Source organism: Nomascus leucogenys, chromosome 15, assembly GCF_006542625.1.
Source record: "Nomascus leucogenys isolate Asia chromosome 15, Asia_NLE_v1, whole genome shotgun sequence".
Classification (NCBI taxonomy): Eukaryota; Metazoa; Chordata; class Mammalia; order Primates; family Hylobatidae; genus Nomascus; species Nomascus leucogenys.
The window spans coordinates 103,731,742-103,757,210 of NC_044395.1; the positions used below are offsets into that span (position 1 = coordinate 103,731,742).

Here is a 25,469-nt window from a genome sequence, read left to right on the forward strand (position 1 = left end):
AATCACAAACGGCAAACAGAATGTAAAAAAAAAAAGTTGAACTTGGGCTTGGCACGGTGGCTCACGCCTGTAATCCCAGCACTTTGGGAGGCCGAGGCAGGTGGATCACTTGAGCCCAGGAGTTCAAGACCAGCCTGGCCAACATGGTGAAACCCTATCTCTACTAAAAATACAAAAAAATTAGCCAGGCATGGTGGCAGGCACCTGTAATCCCAGCTACTCGGGAGGCTGAGGCACAAGAATCGCTTGAACCCAGGAGGTGGAGGTTGCAGTGAGCCGAGATCACACTACTGCACTCCAGCCTGGGTGACAGAGTGAGACTCTGTCTCAAAAAAAAAAAAAAAAAAAAAAAAAAAGAGAACTTGGCTGGTAATCCAAGATCTCTAAGTTTGAATGAGTTGTCATTTCTCCCCTAATTGTTTTTCGTTATTGTCAATTGATAATGTTCAGCCAGAAGATAGGTACTGTCAAGTTTTCCTGGTGAAATTATAGATTGCTGCAGCCTTCTCAAGAAAGCAGTTTGGTAATATAAATCAAGTGCCTTAAAGTTCATATACTTGGCTCCAGTAATTCCATTTTTAAGAATATATCCTAGAAATATATGCAGAAATGTTTTGCCCAAAAATCTACTTGCAGCAGCTTTTTATTTATTTTCCCCCTTTTTTTAAAAAAATACTGGTGTATGAAAATCAGTCTCCAACCATGTGCTCCTTACTGCTCCATCCTTAGTACTAGCATAATGCCTGATGTATACAGGTGGTCAAAAGGTATTTGTGAGTTTAAAGGAAGGATATGTTCATACAAACGAATATTCTATAACCATATTTTTGAAATGTATATTTAAAGATATAGAAAAATGCTCAATAAAATATTAAAAATGGAGTATACACGATTGTATATCTGGAATACTCTGTGTGTATGTTGTATAAACTCTGGATGATAGGATTACAGGCGATTTTCTACATTTTCTGTGTACTCTTCCCCAGTCATTCAGTACATATTTATTCATATGTGTGATAGGCACTGAGAATGTTTCTTAACAGGAAGACCACATAAACTTTCCCTCATGGAGTTTATAAGAGCAGAGATTGAATAAGTAATTGCAAGTGCATCATTTACTTTAGCAAACTTATGTTACTTTTTATATTCTAGAAAGAAAACCTGTATGATTTTAAAGCATTGATGATTGTTTGTAATTTCTAAGGCATTCTTTTAGGACAAGAAAGGGATGATTATAAGAAAACTCCAAATCTCATATAGTATGAATTACCTTTCCAATGGAAAGAAAAATGTTTAGGTTTCTCATCTGTTGGATGGTTAATTATGACATAACAGTAAATATATTCAGATTTTTTCACCCCAAATAGCATTTTCTTAAAGGAAACTGAATAGGATAATATCTTGGTGAGGTAGAGGTAAGAGTTGTGAGAAGCTTTAGAAAAGCATAATTAAGCCTTCAAATGAACTGGCTGCAGTTGGAGGAATGAGAATGTCGATCAGCATTAATATAAAAATACATGTTTTTCGCTTTTTCCATGTACTCGTAGGGTTTCCAGTATTTGGAAAACCAAGAACATCAACAACAAAACCCACCCTGTAGCTTGAGTGTGACCCTAAAAGCTTCTTTTAACCAGGATGAGGGATGGAAAATTTTATCCTTAGCCCTGGTTTTTGGGGGTGTGTTTTGTTTTATTTTGAAGAAAACCCTGAGTAAATCAAAAGGGCTACAGAGATGTGTTTGGGTAACTTAACCACGCTTAATGACTAGGAAGGCACTCTTCTAAACAGTCTGACCTGTGTTTCCACTGTTGCTTATCCATTTACCAACTGGAGCCTTTATGCACAGCCATGTGGACTCCTCTGGCCTTTTATCTGACTCCTAAGTGGAAAAAGTCTCCGTGCATCACCCTTCCAGCCATCTTGAAGGGTGGCTCTGTGGTCTGTTGCCACTCTGGCCTCAAGAGAAGGATGCATTTGTGAGCTCTGTGTTGCATTAGTAGGATCCCTTGCCCTCTTTCCTGTCTGTCTCCTTCTGCAAATTAGGAATGCATCTTCTAAGTCAAAGACCTTAGAAGGAATAAATAACAAGCAGCAAAGAATGAGATCACTTGTCACAGAGGGTACACTGTGTATCGGTGTCTCCTTTGTGGACTGATTCGAGTGGCTCCCTCCCAAATGAAGGCTCACCCTTGTCTGCTTTTTGGTATGGCTAATGGTTACGTTGAACGTAATGTGTTCAAAACCAACCTGAGGCTTTCTCTCATTTGAAAAGTTCAGATCTTAGGAACAGTATGTGAAATGTGATCGTTGAACATCACTTTCCATCAGTGCTGATTGCATTTCGGAATTCTCTTTCACGTGTGAGGTGCATTCCTGCTTCATGTTTCCAGGTGGAACTATAGTGTTTACCTGTTCTCTTCCACTGATCTAGCACCCCCTTCTCCCCAACAGTGTTTTTAATGTTCTAAGAGATCTTCATCTCAGAATTGCCTTCATGTTGTGCTTAAGTGTCTTTCCTTTCTACTTTATTTTATTCTCCTTAGTGTCCGTACTTGATTTGTAGATTAAGCCCATGTTGCACTCCCTGGTTATGTAGAGGGTAGCAGAAATTCTTCTGCTTCTAGCTGTGTTGAACCTTGATCTGATAGCTGACTATACAGCCTAAATTAAGGAGCCTTGGACTCTCTAATCTCATGGTCAGTGCACTCCCCCCGGATATCTTTTCCCCAGTAGGACATGTGTCTCCTCTGTCTGGCTTTTTTTTTTTTTTTTTTTTTAATCAGAGCAGCCTTTTGCTTTTCTGAGATGGAGCTGGGCTGCAGTGAGGGCAGGGTCACCTTCCCACTGCCCTCTGGTTGTCTGAGGGGTCAAAGGTAAGTGTTTTGGTGCCCACTTATTACTGGAAGAGAAAAGGTGGCAGACACAATTAAAATCAATCACTGAAACCAAAGTTATTTTAAACATTGCTTCTATCTTCTGTCTATAAAAATTATGACTATGCTTGACAAAGTTACTGCCAAAAGTTGGGGCCTGGAACTTAGACTGTTTATGCAAGTTCATGATTGTTTTGATTTTGATTTTCCTAGGGAAAATCTTTGTAAACAGTTAAGTTCTCAGAAGCACCCATACAGTAATAACACAGTTTGCACTGAAATCAATCCTGCAGTAACCCAAATGTAACCCTTTCTATCGGAAGTGAAGCAGATGAATGAATAGACCCATCAGCTCTGCCCAGAATGGAGGTGAAGAAATCAGGAAGCTCAGATCTGTCCCAGTCTCGAAGCACTTGACATGCTCTTTGTTGCTGTGAGCACAGTTGTTTAATGCTCCTGGTTTTCAGCTGTGGAGGAGCCACACTACCAGTTGATTGCTTTGCAGCTTATGCTGTGAAGACTCCTGAGAATATTGGACATAAATTGCTTTTGAGCTCTCTGTGTAAATACAAGGCATTTGCATCCTAAGTGTACAGGAGTCGTGATCCATCCTCGAAGATGTAAACAGCCAATCTCAGTTTGACAGCACTGTTTTGGTCAAGCCAGAGCTCCCTTTGAGAAAATCTTGCTGTTGTCTGTTCTGGAAAGAGGCAGGAGTATATCTCCAAGACTCCATAGTAGCCATGAGAAGAATGGAGACTATAGGTGCCAATTAGTAAATTAGCATACATTGTGAAAAGGTGAAGGCAGTCATCGCATCAAGTCTTGGTTAAAAGGACATTTTCCCCACACTGAGTATGTCAAAATGTAGAGCACAACATCAGTCAGATGTAAAGAATTCTTGTACAAGTGACTTTTATTTCCTTCTTAGGCCAGAATGGGCTTTTCTGCATTTTGGATTGTGATGATGATGACACTAATAGCTAGCACTTACTGCATGCCAATCTTCAAGGGATTTACACATATTCTATCAATGGAGGCTCACCATAGCCCTAGGTGGCAGTCACTGTCATCCTCCCCATTTTACAAATGAGTAAGTCAGGGTACAGAGAGGTGAGGTAACTTGCCCACAGTCAAGCAGCTGCCAAATTACAGAGCTATATATGGATTCCCACAGTCTGGCTGAGCAGAGGTTTCCATTTTTTTTTTTTTACCTCTGTCAGGTTCTGTTGCATCTTGATCACACAGGCGAAAAATTTATCACAACGAATGCTGTTTTCTAGGAAGAGAATGGAGACTACACGTATGTGGAAAGAGTGAAGATACCGTTGGATCATGGGACCTTGTTAATCATGGAAGGAGCGACACAAGCTGATTGGCAGGTGAGGATCTGCAAGTAATATGAATCTGCTCTCATGTGGAGGCAGTTTCCTGACTCTGAGGACTATTTCTAAGTAGACATGGTGAAAAGCAAGCTGCTTTTATAATGAGCAAGAGGGAATGAGCTGACATTCTTTCCAAGGAGTTTTGCTACTACTGACGATCCAGGTGGACACTAGTGTGGCCAGTAGAACTTTCTGTGATGATGAAAGTGTTCAGTATCTGCGCTGCCTAATGTACTAGTCACTATCCACATATGACTGACTTCTTAAAATGTGGCTTGCATGCTATAAAGAACTGAGTTTTTAATTTAATTAATTTAAATTTAAATAGCTTCAGGATAGCTAGTGACTATCTTATTGGAATACACAGCTCCGCAGCTAGGCCATGCCATTTTTAGGCCAGATCATTTCTAAGGTGCACATGTTAATGTCAAAACACTTACCATGAGAATGGAATCTCATGCCTTTCTTTGGTCTCATCCATTTATATGTTTTATGAGATTTGGGAAATGGCAGGTGTCTGAGAGGAACAGCAACAATTAGAAAAGATGAAAATATCTCACTTCAGAGGTGCTGGCATAGCACAGTGGGGCTGGGGATGGAAATTTGTTTCAAAGAAGGAACCTTTCTCCACAAGACTTCAAAGAGCTTACTACTCATTTAAGGGGGATAAGATGGAAATATTTCTGTATTCTCATGACTAAGTTTTAAGTCGCTTTGAACTAAAAGCGTGAATGTGTGTATTTATGTCAGAGTTATGTGTATTTCCATTTAGCATCGAGTGCCCAAAGAATACCACTCTAGAGAACTGAGAGTGAACCTGACCTTTCGGACAGTCTATCCAGACCCTCAAGGGGCGCCCTGGTGACGTCAGAGCTTTGAGAGAGAAGCTTCACTGAAATGGAGCAAACCTTCCACTGAGAAGCCACTTCAAGAGGCTGGTGCTGCTAGATCTCGTGATGTGGCTGTTGGGAAGATGGTGGGGTTTGTTTCCCAGCTTGGAGTCCTATTAAATGAGAGCCAGCAACTCATGTTGGTAATAGGTCTACTGTGGGAATAGTTATCTCTAACCACAGCTCAAAATTGCTATCATCTTTAGGCAAATTAAAATCTATGTGGCAGTGCTTACGGGTGATTTTGTTCATAAGCAGTTTTCCTCCTGCCCTCCCCCGCCCCCCCCACGCCCCGCCTTCATTTGAAGAAATATGAATGGACTTGTGCCTCTGGGGAGAAGAAAATCTCACGTGTTTGTTCCTTGTGACTACAGTGAAGTGGAGATATAAATATGCGTCAGGGACTCTGGAGCCTTCCGTAGGCAGACAGCTGCTGAAACCCAAACAGAGGTGGTTTCATCTTGGCTTGCATACTATCGTAATGGAAAGCTACATATTCAGGGAACACTGTAACTGAGTCTTCCTGCGACACACTGAAGACAGGTTACAGGCCTCCAAATAAAGAGTGGTGGCAGTATACTCTCGTCTAGCCACCTTCAAGCAGTCACCTGTAATACAAGAGAAGACTGTCCCCTTAAAGGGAGGAATCACTGAATGATGTCACAGGAAGTAGCAGGCTGAAATTGAGGCTGAAGAGCAGCAGAAGGCTTGCTCATGACAGCTGTTCCACATAGATTATTTTCCCCTCGGGAATCACTTGAGTCATCTAGACCCAAGTCAGATAGAAGTGGGAGCAGCCCTGCAGGGAATGCACTCAATTGCCTAATAGTTCTCTTCACCTTGTGTTTCAGCAGCCCTATGACTAACGCTCTCTTCTGAGTCAATGTTTTCTTACATACAGGGTCCCAAGGTACAAGGGTTAGTCTGTGATGTCACTGAGGTTCCCAAAACAAAACAGAGTGGCTGCCCATTATTGCATCATAAAACCACGTGTCTTCTTGACCTCTTGACTCAGGAGCCCTGTACCAGATTCATTCCAAACCAAGACACAGAAAACCTGAGAGAAAGGAAATGAATTTAAATGGATGAAAATAGGGCGGGAGAGTTAGAGCTTCTCTGTCTGCCAGTGGGGGAAAGGTACAGTGCCTTCTTGCTTTTTATCGTGTTTCCATTCCAGGCTGTAAGGTTGATGCTCTCCATGGTCATAGGAAAAGGCTGGGCACGCTCTGACTCGGCCCTCACATGGAGCACCATGCCTGGCCAGGCTGTTCTCTGACAAGCTCTCTGGCTCCTGGCATTGTAGTCCCTCTGCCCTTTTAAAAAACAAAAAACAAACAAAAAAAATGAGCGTAGCTTGTTTCTCTAAGAAATATGAAATGCTTTCTAAAATTTGAGCACCACACCAAACTTTCCTGTGAGGGAGGTTCAAATCACCATAAGAATAAAATAAAGCCTCTTTTTAATTCTTAGCTGTTCTCATATTAATGCAAATAATACCTGGCCAGGTGATACAGCCAGCTTTGGTGATAAGTTTGATGCATGACACTAGGAAATTTATCTTCCATTCCTTACTAATGAAAGAACTGGCAGATGGTTCCAAGTCTTCCAGCATCCTTCTTTCTTAATGGAGGGTCATGATCTCCCCTTGCGGCAGCTGTGCATTTGATCTCTTCGCTTGTCACACCCATGTCTTTCAGGGAAACATTTCTACTGTACAGCAGATGGAGTGGGCCACCACCTGGGTTTCTTGGTCTGAGAGCAGCAAATCTTCAGTTTTGTTTTTCTTGCTGTCACTCCAGATATCACATGCCAGAACTGCCTTTTTCTTTACCATTAAGATAATGTCCCTTCTGAAATGTCAAGTAGGTACTTGCCATAGAGTAAAACTACAGGGTGTAGGCATAGACAGGAATTCCAGACCATGGCAAAGGGCAGTGTGCTCAGTGGCTGCAGCAGCCTGTTGCTTTGTTTTGCTGGTGCTAGATCTGAACTAGGAATTAGAGGTGAAGCTGTTTTTGCTTACGTTGCATGTAAAGCTGAGGAAGCAAATATAACAGCAGTAGCATGAAGAAAAACAGGTTTCGGTTTTGTTTTTGCTGCCCTTTTTCTGAGCTTCAGCAGGCACTGTCCTAGGAGCTTTTATACATAATCCCTAATCCTTCCCACAGCGCTGCAAGAGAGAGGTCCTATTCCCATTGTAGAGGCTAGGAAACTGAGTCTCCAAGACGTTAGGTAAGTTAACAGGGCTTGTAGTGGCAGAACCAGATTTCAGACTGCAGGCTAGTTTCTCAGCCTGTTTGGTTTCCCTTTGCCATGCTGAATGTAGGCGGGATGGTCTGCTGAGCACTCCTGGGAGCCTGAGCCTCAGGGTTGGCTCCTGCCGAGCTGGTCACAGCTGACCACAGGCCACCTGTTTGTTCCCTGGCTTTCCTGTTCATCAGGGCAGGCATCTGCATCTCATCTTCCCTTAATCAGCATCAGCATCTTCTAGCCAGAAACTGCTGGTGACTGGACTAGCAGTTGCCCATTTCATTGGGGAAGGTCCTTTTGAGGGGACAGAATCCAGCTTCTGGTGAGTTAGACAAATTCTCAGCCAACTTTCCTTGATTTTCTGGCAAGTGTTTCCTGACCATATCCACCTTCAGAGATATGAAACTTTTAGAGACAGATAAGTTTTCCCCTGTGGTCCTTTCCTACCTCATTCTTATCTGTGAATACACCTGGGGACCCTGAATGACACCCAAACTCATATCAGGCTTTTTCACAATACTTACCAACACCATTACTCCAGTCAGCAGCCCAAAGAAACATCAGGCTCCACACTAAAAGTGTCTGCTTTATAACAGGCAACTTGCTCCAAACATGGGTTGGAACACTCACACTTAGCACCAGATTGCATCCCCAGTGTTGAAATCAGGATCCACATTGATCCATCATTAACCCACTAGCTCGGGTGGCATTGACAATTCCTGATAAGTTTGAGTCACAGCTAATAAACCTGCCCTTTCCTTGTGGCACCCACTCTCTGCCTCTGTGGCTGATGTGATCCTGCCCTAGTGCATGGCAGGTCTGTCTGGACACAGTAACTATAGAGCCGTCTCCTGAATTGCGTCATTGCATTGCTGAAAGAGTTAAGTAGGCCCTGCAGTGCGCTGAATGCTCCAGTTGGAGGGTTTCAGAGAAAGTCCTGACAAACAACGGGTTCCTGCCCTGCTGGGAATATTTCTTCTTTGAGTTCTGGCAGCTATTACTTGGCTGCAGAATATCTAAGACCCACTTTGCCTTTTCTGGTCATAAACACTTGTAGTGTTGAATCTTAAGTCTTGATTTTTTTTTTAATGGTGGCTTTGGTAAAGCCGAATGTCTCCATAGTGATGCATTCTGTTTATTTAAAACTTTACTTATACATGATTCCACCCACACGCTTTCCTCAGAGGGACCTGGTCTACAACTGCCCTCTTTCCCAACCCCATTTTGTGTTTGGAAGGAACATGCATGTGAGACCCTTGTCAGATTGGTGCTGCTGCAATCCATTCTTAGATGTGATTCCTGTGTCTTGGTGTCAATAGGGAAATGACTTCAGTGTTTATTTACTAGAGTGACTAATGGTGCCCTTTCCAGCTGGTCTAAAGCTGATGTGCCTCCATTTATAATAAGCCTTCCCCAGCCTGTGAATAGAGCCCCATGTTGGGCTGAGCTGTCTGTTAGTGTTTAAGCTGGATGGGGAAGAGGAGGCAGTGTCAGAGCACAGTGGAGGAAAACAGGATAAATTAAGCTGTAGCTTCGTAGCCAGCACTACCAAGAAGACTGTTTTCTCAAATGAGCCTGCTTGGAGCTGGCAGAGGCCTGTGTGTACGACGCTGTTAGGATGATTTCTGTGCCATCACTCCCCCTCATAGGAGCAGTGATGTCACGCTCTCAGCACAGGGACAGTCCCTATTCTCATGTGGCCTCCAGGAATGTGGACACGCCTTCACTGCTCTCACTGCTCTGGCTGAGCCCACTGAATTTTAGCTCTGGATGCAAATTCTGGTATCTGAAAGGGAAGGAAAGGGGAAAGTGGGGAGGGAGCTTACAGAGTAACTACTCCCTTGGGACCACAACATACATAATCTGATTTATTCCTAAAAGAAATCCTATGGCTGTTTTTGTTTTTTCTAAACACCTGAGGAAACTGAAGTACCCAGAGGATTTATCAGATCTGGGATCCAGTGTCCCCGGTGGTCTGGGAGAGACAGCCCTGGGGGGCTAGCCCAGCCATGCCTGCTGCTGTGGCCTGTGGGACCTCCCGTCCCCCAAGCCCTGGCCCTGGGGCCGGCAGCCTGGGTGGTAGGAGCGCTGCAGCCAGAGCCTCCTGCGTCTTTTTCTGGGAGCCCCGGCAGGAGCTCGCCACTGGCTGGATAGCGGGAGGAGGCGGTGAGCCGCGCGGGCACCTGACGGTCTTGTGACTGTGTTGTGAGGGGCTGCTCCCCGCAGGAAGGACAGGGGCAGGTGAGCTGGGACAAGGACCTGGAGGCCAGAGGCCAGGAACCCAGCGCTAGCCCCGCAGCCTCCAGGCTATGTGTGGCCAAACCCATTCCCATGGCACGAGTGGCGGAGCCAGAAGGGCCACCTCGCAGGAAGGCGCCCAGGCCCCTCAAACCCTGGGAGGTCAGCTGGGTCATCACTGCCTGAGTCTGAGCCGCCTGCCTGGGGGCTCGGTCAGGACACCAGCCTCGCCACCAGGCCGCACTTGGAGGATGGCCACGGGGCCCCCTACGGGTGAACCCACCAAAGGCGGATTCTACAATGAGGGCGCCTGCAGGCCTGGAGAATGTGGGATAGCTGGAGGAAGGATGCCATGGGGCCGTTCAAATGGGCAGAACTTAGGAAAGTCAGAGAGAGGAGGGGAGCCCCACAAAAGTGTCTCCTTCGGGTTGTTTCCTGGAATGTTTCCCCTGAAAACATGTCAAGGGACTAGCCACCAGTTTCTTCCCAGCCTTCTCTCTCTTTCTCTCAGACTTTCAGCCTCCATTCACCTGGAGTGAGAGGGAAAGGAGAACAGCTGGCCTGGAGGTAAAAATCAAGAGGGGAGGGGTGAACGTGTGGCTTCTCACTCCCCTAGCCTGCCCAACCTCCTCCAGGCTCTCTGCTGGGAGGAGGGGCGCAGAGAGGAGAGCTGGTGAACTCCCGTGCACATACTGCCCTTTGACTCCCCAAAGCCCTGTGGGGTGTCGGTAGGCCCCTATCAAATGCTTAGGTCAATGTTCTTTCTGCCACTCTGAGAGGCCTGGTGACAAGAGGGAACACGGGGAACAAGCAGCCCTAGAAGGTCACGGTGCCTATTGGGACAGCCCTCCAAGGAGTGGTATTGATCGTCTCTGCGCTGCACCAGCCAGGTGGCTGGATATGTGGCAAGGATCCCTGCTGCAGCTTGAGGTAGCGTCCTCCTGAATCTAGTGCCAGCTGAGCTCTGCACCAACCGATGAGGGGAATTAGCTGGACAATTTCAGACAAGACTGGCCCCGTTCGCTTTTGCAAGGGGGTACATGCTCCCTCTTACGGTCACAGTACTGCCTGCAAGGGTAGAACTGGGGAGCAGCTCTGACACCCCACCCCTACCCTAGCCTCCACATCTGCTGGAATGACTGTCCGAGCCCTGTGGGGAGAGGTGGAAGGAGCCTAGGCTTCAGTCAGGTGGACCCAGAGTTGAATCCCAGCTCTGCCCTTTCTAGCTGAGTCACCTCAGACCAGTCAGCCTCCAAGCCTGTTTCCTCCACTGTGAAATGGACTCAGAAGCAGCCCCCTCTTGGGGGTCCTGTGAGGCTTGAGACCATGCATATATTGCCTGACAGTAACCCACTTAGTAATACGATTTTTTAAGTGCACCATTTCACATGCCCTGCTAACCCCAACCTTAACCCTTATGCTGGGTGGGCGGTCCTTCTGTGGCTGACGGATGGCCCTGTGACCCTGCCTTTCCCCTTGGCAGGCTCCCCTGGTGCCCTCGCGTCTGTTGCAGTCAGCAAGGATTGGGGGGTGGGGTTGGGCAGAGGCTTTCTAGAGAATAGCCAAAATGAAAATTGTGTGCGAGTGGAGCTGATCATATTAAGATCCAGCTGCACTTAAGCCCCCCCATGGAAGTTCTTTAGGCCAAACTGAAGAGAGCTCCCAGATGCCAAAGTGGCCTCGCGTTGATGCTCTGCTCACTCTCGGCTGCCCCACCACATGCTCCCCAGGTAATTGGTTTCCTAATGCACTATCCCTGGACAGATTCCAGGATTCCAGCGCCTTGTCCCCTTGGGGTCAGTTCTTGACGTTTCCTCGCCTGGCAAGGGTCACCGACCAGGCTCAGACGCACCCCCACAGGACTGTATTGTTTTCTCGTTCTTGCAGGCCACTTCCAAACTCTGTACAGAACGCCTTGGCCTGCAAGAGTAAACAAGATTACCAGGCAGGAATTCTGTTCAAGACCAGGGCTTTTATATCCAGAGATTGTGAGTCAGATGCAGTGAGGGGTACGTGTAAGGAAGACACAGTGCCTTCCATTACAGATAGAAGTAAACCCACGTGGCTTCTATTTTCCTTGGCAAAATTAGTTTTTTCTCCTTACTACAAAAGAGGTTTGTGTTCTTTGTAAGAAATTAAAAAGATAAAAAGAGAAAGCGTTTGTAACTTCACAAGCTAGACATAGCAACTCTTTACATTGGTGTGTGTGTGTGTGTGTTTGTATAAGAGAGGGTCTCACTCTTTTGCCCAGGTTGGAGGGCAGTGGTGCAATCACGGCTCACTGCAGCCTTGACCTCCCCGGGCTCAGGTGATCCTCCAACCTCAGCCTCCTGAGTAGCTGGGACTACAGGTGCACCCCACCACACCTGGCTAATTTCAGAATTTGTTGTAGACGGTCTTGCCATGTAGTCCAGGCTGGTCTGGAACTCCTGGGCTCAAGCGATCTGCCCCCCATCAGCCTCCCAAAGTGCTGGGATTGCAGGCGTGAGCCACTGAGCCCAGCCAACTTTTCACAATTTGCAGTATATATATTTTTTTCTACACATTTATGTGCTTTTTAAAAGAAAAAAGTGCCATCCTACTGAACTAATAGTTTTGGGGCCTTTTTCTACTTAGGTACATTGGTGCCTGCCATTAATTCTTGTTCTATGACATCATCTTGAGTGGCTGCATAGTGTTATATACAGTTGTATTGTTATTTAACCAGTTCCTTTGTGTTGGATTTAGACGGTGGTTGGTGTTGATGTTGTTTTTGATATTAGTAACCCTTTTGTTGGTTTTGGAAATCATGACAGTGGAGGGAGGGAGGTAGGGAGCCCATTCAGGCTTTGACCTCATTCAGACTTCAATTCAAATAATAAAAAGAGCAGGTAACACTTTTGAAGAGCTGCAATATGTACTAGGCACTGCATTCAGTGCTCTACATATATCGGTGCCTGATTTATGAATCCTCACAGCAGCCCATAGACCAGGCACTATTTTTATCTCCATTTTACAGTTAAACGGAGGCACAGCTCTTGCACTGGTGTGGCTGGGTGCAGTCCTGTAGCTAAACCTTTGAGTACATCTCTGATTGTTTCTTAGAATAAATTCCTAAAAGTGGGGTCGCTGGCCCAGATCCGGAAGGCTATGCATATTTTAAGGCTTTGAATACATAATGGAAATGGCTTTCCAGAAAGAGTACACCAATTTATCCACCTGCCCGTGGTGTTTGAGCAGATCTGAGAAACTCCTGCCCTGCTTGAGCGCCGACTGTGTGCTGGGCGCTATGCTTAGTCTTTTATACCATTTCCCTCCTCAGAGAAGAAGCTGTCCTGTGCCTGGCACGAGTAAGCAAGAACTCAGGACATCTCAGCCAGTATGGGTGGTGGTGGTATACTGTGTGTAATTTGTTGAGAAACCAAGACACACACTTTAAAAGCATCAATAATGAGGTGAAAGTGGAACGAGGGGTCCTGATGATGAGTGTTAGAGCTGGCAGAATATGAGGTGGTGGCCAGGGAAGTCTGCCTGTTGGAGGAGGCACTTGGAGAGTGGGCAGGAGCACCCTGTTAAGTGACAGCTGAAAGGCTGATGAGCAGGGAGGGACCCCTTGGTAGCTTGTGTCGAGCTGGAGGGGAGACGGTGGGGGAGGAAGATGGGCCCACATCAGGCGTAGGAGCTGGCTTGGGCAGAGGCGAGAAGACCTGGGAGAGAGACTGCAGGAGTCCAAATTCGAGGCTGCACATGTGGCCTGGGGGGCACCTCTAGGAATGGTGAAAAGAAAAGATGTCGGATTTTCTAGTGCCGGTAACACCGCTTCTTCCCATGAGTGCTGAAACAACAGAAAAACAGACACAGGACTCAGCCACGAGGTCAGCATATCAAGGTTATTACTGATAAGGCCGGGAGACCTTGGCTTACCTCCATGACTGCAGTCAGACTTCTTGATATGCCCTCACCCTATCAAGGCCTCGGGGCACCCTGTCCAAGGAAACAGTCTGTGCTGCAGACCCGGTCTCTGCCAGCCGCCAGGAGGATCGCTGCCTTCCTTGGTGAGCCTGCGAGTGGGGAGTGGAGGAGGTGGGCCCCCAGGTGTGCCTTTCAAAGGTGGATGCTGGCCCTTCCCAGTCATCCCTTCCCCATGGAGGACGCAGGAGCTGGGCAGCGGGCACTCTCTGTAGGCAAGCAGCTCCGAGTGGGCAGGAAAGGGCCAGATTCACTATGGCCCCAGCTCAGCTCCTTCTCCCAAGCTGCTTATAAGTCATTCCTCCACTCTCAGGAAAGAGAGTTAGGGAGGCTGGGAAAAGGGTGGAAGCTGCCTATCCGATACTCTTCCCTCTTGGGAGTGGAGCATTCCTCTCCTCATTGCAACACAAGGTAGGAGAGGCAGCCCCTGCCCCCATGCTGGCTATGGCTCTTCCCAGCCCAATCCAAGACACTTCAGAGGAGAGACTGCCAGCAACCAGCCAGGCAGGGTGGTGCTGTGGTGGCAATTTTGGTCCAGTTGACCTGGTTCTAGTTCCAGCTCCTCCACTGACTGCTACATGGCCTTTGGCAAATTCTTAGCCTGAGTTTCCCCATCTTCTGTAAAACAGAGTTGTTAAATTGAGAGAGACAAAATGTATCCGTCTCAGTACCGGCAGCTATTGTTATGAAATAGTGTGTGGATGCAAAGGAAAGAGCTTGTGTGGCCTTGATGTTGTTGTTTTGTTGTTGTTTTTTGCTTTTGTTTTGAGACAGGCTCTTCCTTTGTTACCCAGGCTGGAGTTGGCACAATCGTGGCTCACTGCAGCCTTAACCTCCTAAGCTCAAATGATCCTCCTACCTCAGTCTCCTAAGTAGCTGGGACTATAGGCACATGCCATCATGCTCAGCTAATTTTTAAAATTTATTTATTTATTTATTTATTTATTTATTTATTTATTTATTTATTTTACTTTGTTTCGAGACAAAGTTTCACTCTTTCGCCCAGACTGGAGTAAAGTGGCATGATCTTGGCTCACTGTAACCTCTGCCCCTGGGTTCAAGCAATTCTCCTGCCTTAGCCTCCCGAGTAGCTGGGATTACAGGCACCTGCCACCACGCCCGGCTAATTTTTATATTTTTAGTAGAGGTGGGGTTTCGCCATGTTGGCCAGGCTGGTCTGGAACTCCTGACCTCAGGTGATCCACCCACCTCAGCCTCCCAAAGTGCTGGGATTACAGGGATGAGCCACCATGCCCGACCGCTAATTTTTAAATTTTTTGTAGAGATGAGGTCTTGCTACTTGGCTCAGGCTGGTTTCGAACTCCTGGCCTCAAGTGATCCTCCCGCCTCGGGCCTCCCAGAGTGCCGGGATTACAGGCGTGAACCACCGTACCTGGCCTCTTGTATGGGCTTTGGGCAGGCCTTACAGCCATGGAGCAACGTCTGTGTAGACGTGTTGAGAGCAAGGACTTGGGGAAAGGGAGGACCCAGCCCGACCAAGAGAGACTGAGGAGGAGGGTGGAAGGGAGGGCAGAGAGGGACCTCACTCTGAGCCATTCTGACTGTTGGTGGGAAGAGGAAACACAGAGAAAGCAACAGAGAAGGAGCAGCCCTGAGAGGAAGGCATTACCGAGCGTGTCTATCCCAGCAGCCAGAGGCAGGGCCGGATTCCCACCTAGCCCCCAGCCCCTGTGAAGCCCTGGATTCTTCCCCTCTAGCCTGGGGTAAGGCCTGGCAAGGTGGTCAGTGTCCAGAAAGACAGTAAGAAACCAGGCCTGTGTCCTGGCATAGAACACTCTGGATCTTTGTCCTGCCTCTGGCTCCTGGGAAAAGCCTCTTCTTGCCCTTGACCTCAGTTTTCCCATCTGTAAAATGTAGGGGTTGAGCCATGATATGGTTTGAATATTTGCCCCCTCCAGATCTCATGTTGAAATGTGACTCCCAGTGTTGGACTGGGCCTTGTGGGAGGTGTTTGGATCATGGGGGTGGATCCCTCATGAATGGCTTGGTGCCCTCCCCAAGGTAATGAGTGAGTTCTTGCTGTTGTTTCAAGCTAGAACTGGTTAATTAAAACAGCCAGGTATCGCTCTTGCTCCCTCTCTCTCTGTGATACATGCCTGATCCTGCTTCACTTTCTACCATGAATAAAAGCTTCCTGAGGCTTCACCAGAGCCAAGCAGATGCTAGTGCTGTGCTTGTTCCGCCTGCGGAATTGTGTACAGAACCTCTTTTCTGTATACATTACTCAGTCTCAGGTAGTCCTTTATAGCAATGCAAAATGGACAATATAAACGAACTTAAAAATTGTTTTTAGTTCCTTTGACCACAACCCATGGTAAAAAGGAAAAAAGTTTTTACACACACACACACAGACACACACACACGCACACACACTAAAACTAAAGCTTCGTGAAACAACACTGTATGGCATATGTTTACTCTGATGTTTTGTGTTCCATTGTATATCGTTTAAAAATGCTGACCATGGCCCCCAAACTGATTGTACAGCCCGTTGATGAGCCACACTCCGTGGTCTGAAAACACTGACCCAGCTCATCTAGAAGGTTCCTTCCTGCTCTGGCAGGCTGTAGTTCTGTTCCATTTCCTGTGGCCTCACCACCCCATCAGCCAAGTCTTTGTGGTTTTCTTCTTTGTACTCTTCTAACAGTGGTTTCCAATCTCAGACTCTGCACTGAAGGCATGGTCACGAGCCCAGCTGCTGGAGGTGCACCCCCCACGCCCCTGTCTGAGCAGCGTGAGGCCTTCGAAGCCGCCTGCTGGGGCGTCATGAGTGGGGAGGGGCCTTCATGCCTTCTGCCATCATCACGGAGTAGGTTTGGGTGTCATCCACACTCCCCTCCATGCCCCACCGCAAGACTCTACTGCATCGATCTATTCCCTGGAAAAGCGGTTGGGATTTAGAGTCTGGCTGCCAGTTAGAATGCTAGACCCTTCCCAGGCCCAGCTAGCTCCCTCTTCGCCCTCTCCCTCTGCCCACTGAACCCCTCCCTGGGCAGGTCCAGCAGTCACCACCGTGGGAGGTGCTGATGGGTGAAAAGAGCTTTGGCAGCAGATTGACCTGGGTTTGCATCCCAGCTCCACTTCTGCCTGGCTGTGTGGCCTTGGGAAAGTTCCCTGACATCTCTGAGCCTCTTTCCTTGAAAAAAGCTTGGAGATAGTCATACTGCTCTGGGAAGATGCATTTAAGGGTGAGATGATAGGCACAAAGTGCTTTTTGTTGGTGCCTGGCAAGAGTTAGGTGCTCAGGAAAAATTCATGCCTTTAAATCTCGTCCCCTGTGCATCCCTTTAAGGGAATGGCTGGAGAAATGGCAGCTGTTGCCATCTTGAATAAAGAAGGGGAAGATGTCTTCCACAGGGGGGCAACATCAGGAAGAGGCTGTCTTAAATGGGGTGCACCGGGAGTAATCCCACCCAGCCCCAAACCTGTCCTAAAAGTGCAGAGCCGGGCGCAGCAGCACTCTGGTGTTCACAGGGCAGCCTGAGGCTGTGTCTGAGGAGGAGCACAGGCAGGGCTTAGGGAGAACAGGCTCTGGGACCCCAAAAGTGGGCCCATAGGGATGATGGTGTGTCCTATCCTGGGGCCAGGCTTAGAACCTTAAATGACAGGGCATCATTGCAACCCTAATTCTTGGAATCCATTAAAAAATTCACCCTCCTGTGTGGCCTTGTTTTATCTCAGTATGTTTTCGAAAATGTCTGGTGAGATCCTCATGACTGCCACCCAGGGAGAAGGATGGGGCACAAATGAGACTTCCACAATCCCAGGGTCATGAGAAGACTTTTTTTTTTTTTTTTTTTTTGAGACAGGGTCTCATTCTGTCACCCAGGCTGGAGTGCAGTGGCACAGTCTCAGCTCACTGCAACCTCCGCCTCCCGGGTTCAAGCGATCCTCCTACCCTAGCCCCCCGAGCAGCTGGGACCACAGACGCGCACCAACATGCCGGGCTAATTTTTTGTATTTTTAGTAGAGACAGGGTTTTACCATGTTGCCCAGGCAGGTCTTGAACTCCCGATCTCAAGCAATCTGCCTGCCTTGGCCTTTCAAAGTGCTGGGATTACATGTGTGAGTCACGGTGCCCAGCTGAGAAGAACTTTCTAGCAAACACCAGAACCAAAGTATTGGAGCAGGCAGTCCTGAGATGCTGTTTGCGTGCCCTCATGCTGTTACCCCTTACCAAGCCTTCGTGAAAGTCATCTTTGTAGGTGTCCTCAGCGCCCACAGCACTTTTTTTTTGGTGCCCACCCACAGTGGTAAATTGTTGAAAGGTGGATTCGAACCAAGCTGGAGACAGACAAGGGATGTAAGCACCTCCAGCACCAGGCCAGGCCAGGGAAGCTGCTTCCCAGAACTTGGAAGCGGTTCCTTCCAGGGCTCCTGACTCAATAGCCACCCCCTTTGTCACCTCAGCTCCTGATAGCTGCAGAGCCTGGGACTCTGAGAGCCAAAGTGACTTGCCCCGGGCCACATAGCTCTAATAACAGAGGCTGGAGGCGCTTTGGAGGGCTGCGCTGTGTAGCTGGGACTTGGTACCACCTGGGAAAACCTCTGACCCTCTTGCCTCTGCGTTTCTGGCTCCAGCTGCCCTCTTTGTTTTTCCAGTAGCCAGAAGACTCTGCTTCCAAGGGAGAGACTTATACTTTAACCTCGGAGCATAAGGTAAGTCCCTCAGGCTTGCTTTATGGAATCGTGGTACTGGCTCATGGTTCAGTAGGAGCAGCGAAACTTCTCAGAATGCGAGGCTACAAGCCCAGTCTCTATGCTTACTAGCTGGCGGGTGTCCCTGGACCTCAGTGTCCCTGTCTACATATGAGGGAGTAATGTCAGATGGACCTAGTCCAGAGAAACTGCCCTCCCAGGAGGCAGCCAGGCTCAAGGTAAAGTCCAGGACGGGGTCCCATCCTGACTCCGCCCTGCCTTGCCACTGGCTGTGTGACCTTGGTCTTGTTCCCTCCCCTCTCTGGTCTTCTCTATCTTCATCTCAAAAGACAGCAAAGATATTCCTGTTTTGCTGAAGTCACAGGGGCGAAACTACTTTGCAAAGCTTGAGGGCCAAAGATTGTGAGGGCTTTTATTCTCAGCTGTGTAAAGATTCTCAGACCGGTGGTCCCAGAAGAGGAACACTCAGGCCTGCAAGAAAGCCTGTGGGAGGGGCTGAGCCACAGACCCTGGGTGGGTGAAGCTGTGCCGGAAAGCAGAACCTCGGCAGGGAAATGAGTTCTCGTTACTCACATCGGCACCCCAGGTCCACAGGCTGGGCTTGATTCTTGGGAGTTCTTCTTGGGAGGTCTCCCTGGGCTCTGGCTCCCTCGGAGTCCCCAAGAATCTCCCTGCCTCTGACTCCAGCCTGGTGTTCCCTGGGACTCATCCTGGGAGTCAGGGGTGACAGGGTGCCTCCTCCCGTGGGACCAGCCCTGCCATGGCAGCTGCTGCAGCTGGTATCCCATTGCAGTGTTACAGTGAGGCTCAGATTACACAGTGAGCTCATCCCAGCATGAATGGGGCCACCGGGGCGGGGCACTGGAAACTAATGGACCGATGCGGGGGCTGTCACTGGGGGTCTCCCTGGACCCTCTCCCTCCCTCCCTCTCTCCCTCTCTGTGTGTCTTGGACTGTCTTCTTCCCTGTCTCTCTCTCCCCCTCTTCTCCCTCTCGTGCACACTGACACCCCTTCTTGGAGCTTGCCTGGGATTGTCATGGCAACCCTCCAGCAAAATTATCAAAACACTTTTATGCTCCCAATCGTACCAGACGAAGTGCTAATTCTGAGTAAGGCTGAAGCAGTTGGTTAAATGCTGAAGTCACAGGCTTTGTGTGGAGGCCCCCCTGGGGGTGGAGTGGGCACCAATGGGAGGTGAGGGCCGGGACAGGGGACAGGACCACCCGAAAAAGACTCAGTCTCTTGCCTGCTAGAGACGTTGTGTGTGTTGCTTTCCTGTCCCCACCCCTTATGCCACATTCACATTTGCATTCCACACACACACATGCACACACATACATGTACAAGCGGTGGCTGGGCCAAACACACCCAAAGTGTAGATGGACCCAAACAGTACCATCTGGAATAATCATCACCTCATTCAGTGCTTGGAACTCTGAGACCCACTCTAGGGAGAGTTCTGGGTGAGGCGGGGGATGGCCAGTTGCCCAGTGCATCTGGCTGGCACTGGGTCTGAGCCAGGGCAACAGAGCAGCCGTGGGAAGGGACCTGACCTTCTTGCCTACCCCCCAGGGAAAAGCAGAGGAGGAGCTGTGAACAGAACTGCCCCTGGCCTGGTTCTTCCCACCTTGATGTGCATCCCAGGACACACTGCGTCCCTGCTCCCCTGTGACTCAGGCCCAGGTTACCGTAGGCTCCCTTGGAAACAGAGCCCTGCTAATGGCTGAAGAACTGGTGGTTGCTTTTTTAAAATCCCAGCTCTGCCCAAAAGCCAAAGTGGGCAGGGACGATGGGGGAGGTGGTGCACAAGCCCCTCCCCTCTCTGCTTCCATCTCCCCACCCCATCTGCTTCCCTAGGACCCCCCTCCATGGAAGCCAGCCTTCCCCTGCAGCCTTAGCACAGGCTGCTCTGGCTGAAGGGGAGGCATCTACTCCTGTGAATGGGTCCCCTCATCCTCCAGAGGATTCTAGGATGTTAGAGCAAGAGGGACCCCCAGCGAATCAGAGTCTGGCCTCCTTGCTTCCCAGATGGGGGAACTGTGGCTCAGAGATCGGAATCAATGGTTCAAGGCCACAGAGTGTGTACACGCACACACACGCACACACACACATACAAGCAGTGGCTGGGCCAAACACACCCAAAGTGTAGATCGACCCAAACAACCAACCTGCAACCAGGCTTCTGGATTCTAGGCCAGTGCTGTTCTCATTGCACCAGAGAGACCACAGGATGGGGTGGTGCAAGCAGTGAGCACCAATTTCAGAGTCAGACAGGCCTGGCCTTGAATGCTGGCTTCAGTGCTCAGCACTTAGTGTAGCCCTGATCAGCCCCGAGTCCTCAGCTGCAAAATGGGGTGATGCTAGGGTCCCTCTGGAAGGACACAGTGAGGATGACTTCAATGAGCTGGTATGTGCACGTGCAAAGCACAGGTGGCACAAGGTCAGACACAGTGAGTGTTCAACAGATGACTTTTATTTTTATTTTTTATTTTTTTTAGAGATGTGGTCTCACTGTGTTACTATGTTGCTCAGGCTGGCTGGAAACTCCCGGGCTCAAGTGATCCTCTAGCCTCAGACTCCTGAGTAGCTTACAGACGTGCACCACCATGCTCAGCAACAAATGACATTTCTGTGTCCTTCCTCTGTAGCCCCAGAGCTACAGACCTGCTGAGAAGAGGGACTGTCCTACATCCCTTTTAAGGGCCGACCCCTGTCCCAGAGTGGCTGGGTGAGGCCGTGTAGCCTGTCCTGGAAAAGCCCACACTGACCCCTCGCACAGCTCTGAGCCCTTGCAAACCCAGCAAGTCCCAGGAAGGCCCAGAGGGCAAGAGGAAGCAGGACCCCTGGTGCTGGGCGGCTCCCCAGTACCTAATCCCCCCAGGCCTGCCCACCCTTTGCATCTTGGCTGTCGGGCCTTTGGAGGAAAGAAAAATCTTGAAAGAGGTGTTGATATCCGCCAAGGCCCCCGAGGGCCACCTTTGGGCATCAGCAGTAACAACACCCCAACCTGGTTCACTTCTGCTGTGTGGAACTCCACGCTTGGAGATATGATTAGAGCGCAGCGTTGCTCGGGCTGGCTTCCTCTTTTAAATTGTGAGTCAGGCAGGAAGGTATAAGCCACCAAAACCCCCAAATGCCCTCTGAAGCAGGAATTTCTTGGAACCTTTCCCTGATATCTTCTCAACCAAGTTGGGGGCTGGGTAGGTTTGAGGATGAGATCATAAAAGCAAAAGGAACTTTTATTTTATGCTTACAACATGCTGGGTACTGTGCTAGGCGCTTTCCTACATACTGGCACCCAGGGGCATTGCTTCTGCTTTCCAGGTGCGGAAGACCCACCAAGGTCACAGAATGAGTCCATGGCGGCGCTTACGTTAGAATCTGGGTCTGTGTTCTTACCTGACGGTGGCCTTTGGCTGGCTCCTTGAGCAGGGAAGGGCAGAGAAAGCATAAAAAGGCAATGGGGGGGAGGGGTGGTCCTGGGCCTAGGGACATCCTGAGGTGGGAGGAGTCATGGCTGGGGAGGGTGGGTGGTAGGCCCCGGCGATCTAGGCCGTATGGGAGTTCAGTCCTCCATGGGAGGTTCAATTTCCCCACCCTTCCCTCCTGCCCTCTTCTAAGAGGCCCCCAGTGAGCAGGGCCCAAGACCCAGGAGGGGATGATCTTATTGCTAATAGGGACCTCTGCTATGAAGCACGCACCCTTTTTCTTATTTTCACTGCCCTGGGCCAGGATGGGGAACCTCCCATCCAGGGGAGTGGAGGGAGTTGACTTAGGGTACCCTAGTCCCCGGCCTCAGAATTTGGGGTCCAGAGGAGCTGTGCGTGTTGGAGACAGTGTAGCACCTTGGCTGGCCTGTCAGGAGCCGTAGGAGCAGGGCACATGTGGTAGCAGTCCATGCCACAGGGACCTCTGCGTGCCAGCTCTGTGCTGGGTGCTGGAAAGGCAATGGCCAACACTGACCACCTAGTGGGGAAGACAGACAGTACAGTGTCAACAGACAAGTAAGAAGACCCTTTAGATAATGACAAACATGCCATGAAGGAAATGGGGACAGAGAGACTGAGGGGAAGCCGTCAGTAGGGTGGCTAGGCAAGGCTTCTTCAAGGAGGTAACATCTGAGCTGAGAACTCTGCAGGGCAGATAGTTGAGTGGCTTGTCCAAGCTCACACAGTAAGTTCCGGGGAAGCCAGACTAGCACATGTCTCTAGACTCCCTTCGAGTGGTCTCCCTGCTCCTAGAAACATCCTTCTCTTGGATTCTGACGTGTCTTCCTGTTTTCCTCCTACCCTGTTGAACACTGCTTCGCTGAGTCCTTGGCTGACTCATCCTCTTTCCAGTGCTGGACTGTTCCAGCCCTCCTCTGGAATGTGGGCCTCCACCCAGCCCCCTCCAAAACTGCCACCTCCACCCCTCACCTCTCCCCTAGCTTCAGTGGCCTGCTTGACATCTCCACCTGGACGTCGAAGGGTCTCTTAGAACAATGCTAAGTCCATATAATAGAGACCCCAAGCTAGAGTAGTTTAAAAAGATTCAGTTGATTGTTCACTCCTGTAATCATTACAGGGGAAGTGCTTCAGGTTGGCGGATAGCTCAGCTCCACGTGGTCATTTAGGGACTCGGACTAATGACGGTGCTGCTATCTTTAACATGACAGTTCCAGAATCTCTCTGGTTATTGCTCTTCCAGCCAGTGTGAGGGGAAAACACAGAAGTCTAGGGCAGGAGTTTCTTCTTAATCGAGTGAGGCAGAAGTTGAGCATACTTCTCACATTCCACAGATGAGAGTTTAGACACATGGCCTCCTAGCTGCAGGGAGAGTTGGGTCGTGCCCCAGCTGGGTGGATAGCTAGCCATCTCTGTCACAGTCTGTCCTCGAGAACAGTGAGGACTTGCCTGCCCTGGCAGCAGAGGAGGTTCTCTGGGGTGACCCCTTATTCTGTGTCTCCCTGACCTTGGCTTTGCCCCTCAACATTGCTTGCCTGTCATCCTCCACAACCACCGACAGGGTGTTGAGAGTCTACCCTCCTTGGATGCTGACTCCGGCTTGAGCAATCATGGGCTTTTGCAGTCCAGCCTTGCAATTTTGCTGGTGATAACAATTCCTTCAAAAGCTTAGTAGGCTTCATCTTTAGTCAGTTCCTTGAGCCGTGACCACATCCAAAGTTCCTTTCTTGACAGAGTTATGAAGTCTGTCTTCCATACCCTTCTGTTTCCCGTTCATTTAAAATGAAAGTGGCTGGGTGCAGTGTCTCACGCCTGTAATCCCAGTACTTTGGGAGGCTGAGGCAGGTGGATCACCTGAGGCCAGGAGTTTGAGACCAGCCTGGCCAACAGAGTGAAACCCTGTCTCTACAAAAATACAAAAATTAGTGGGGCATGGTGGTGCACGCCTGTAATCCCAGCTACTCAGGAGGATGAGGTGGAAGAATTGCTTAAATCCGGGAGGCAGAGGGTGCAGTGAACCGAGATTGCACCACTGCACTCCAGCCTGGAAAACAGAGCAAGACTCCCTCTCTAAATAAATAAATAATAAATAAATAAATAAAATGAACGTTATCCTAAGGAGACCCTAAATAGCAGACTTAGATGTAATACCTTTAATATAATACTTTGCCACAGGGGCGAGTTCTTTGTTTGGTTTAAAGTTTGGTCTAAGAGACAGGCTTTGAGAGAGGCTCTGAGCCACGATAGTCTGACTTCCTGCTCTTTGGACAAAACCGGTTGGCTTTTTCAACCCTGAGGACACCAGTTTTCTGAATTCTCTGTATTTCTGTCTATCTTGTCTTGCAAACTGGCCAATCTCTTTCTTGTAATATTTTGCTAAAAGCAGCATCAAGCAGCCAACACATGCAAATGGCTTTGGCTCTTTCCAACCATTTTTCTAGAATTATGGGCTCAATAGGCACGTGGGCTGTCTTCCAAATGACCACAGGTGACATTTGCAATAAATGTTTTGTCCCAGCATAACAAGGTTCACCAGCTTCTCATCCTCTAATATCTGTTTCCATCTTGCTCACCACCAATAAACCAATGCCACATATTTGAGGGGTTTTATACATGGCAGTTTCCCACTCCTGGTATGAATTTCTATAAGGAGCTTCAAAGTACAGTGGTTTTAAGGTTATAGAAATTGCTTTTTCTCTCACCTAATACAGTTCTGATGTGAGCATTTCAGGCCTCATTCAGTTGAATGGTGGGTTTTAATAAGCAGCCAGCAGACTCCACAATGGCCCCCTCTCCCCACCCTTCTCTTCTCCAATACATTTGCCTGTGTATCAATGGCACCACCATCACACACTTGCTCAAGCAAATACATAGAAGTCAACTTATTTTTTATTTTTTTATTTTTTGAGACAGGGTTTCACTCTGTCACCCAGGCTGGAAGGCAGTGTCGAAATCTTGGTTCACTGCAACCTCTGCCTCCCAGGTTCAAGCTATTCTCATGCTTCAGCCTGGGTAGCGGGGATTACAGGCACCTGCCACCACACCTGGCTGATTTTTGTATTTTTAGCAGAGACTGGGTTTCACCATGTTGCCCGGGCTAGTCTTGAACTCCTGACCTCAAGTGATCCATCCGCCTTGGCCTCCCAAAGTGCTGGGATTACAGGCATGAGCCACCGTGCCCGGACAGAGGTCAACCTTGATCCCTCCTTGACCTGCAGCTCCCATCTAATCTATCAGCAAGTTCTCTCAATTCTGTCTTCAGGGAAATCCCAGATGTGACCATTTCCTACATCTCCATTGCCTCTACCTTAATCCAAGCCTTCAGTGTTGTGGGGTCACATAATATTCTTCCAAGCGAGCTTCCTGCTGCTTTCCCGGCTCGTCTCCACACAACAGCCAGAGTGAGTATTATTATTATTGTTATTACTATTATTATTATTGTATAGAGACTGGGTCTCACTATGTTACCCAGGCTGGTCTCCAACTCCCGAGCTTAAGTGATCCTCTCACCTTGGCTTCCCAAAGTGTTGGGATTATGGGTGTGAGCCACTGTGCCTGGCCTCCAGAATGAGTTTTGAAAAACATAAATTGGAGCATGCATTAAGATGCCTTACTGTTGCCCTTAGAATGAAATTCTTTTTTTTTGAGATGGAGTCTTGCTCCATCACCCAGGCTGGAGTGCAGTGGCGCAATCTCAGCTCACTGCAAGCTCCGCCTCCCGGGTTCACACCATTCTCCTGCCTCAGCCTCCCGAGTAG

General features: G+C 48.8%; 1 protein-coding gene across 5 annotated transcripts in view; it reads left to right on the plus strand.

Moving 5' to 3' along the window:
• ALKBH3 (alkB homolog 3, alpha-ketoglutaratedependent dioxygenase) overlaps nt 1-25,140 on the plus strand; it is a 59,098-nt gene extending 33,958 nt beyond the window's left edge. For 2 of the 5 annotated variants that reach the window (XM_030828866.1, XM_030828867.1), the window contains exons 9-10: nt 4,157-4,255; nt 16,253-17,327. In XM_030828866.1, coding sequence (XP_030684726.1) covers nt 4,157-4,255; nt 16,253-16,375 — 222 coding nt within the window. In that variant the 3' untranslated portion in view covers nt 16,376-17,327. Of the gene's footprint in view, nt 1-4,156; nt 4,256-5,030; nt 5,387-16,252; nt 17,328-24,973 lie in introns of those variants that run through there. The other 3 variants (XM_030828869.1, XM_030828870.1, XM_003254455.3) reach the window with 3 other exon arrangements.
• The last annotated feature ends 329 nt before the right edge of the window (nt 25,141-25,469 follow it).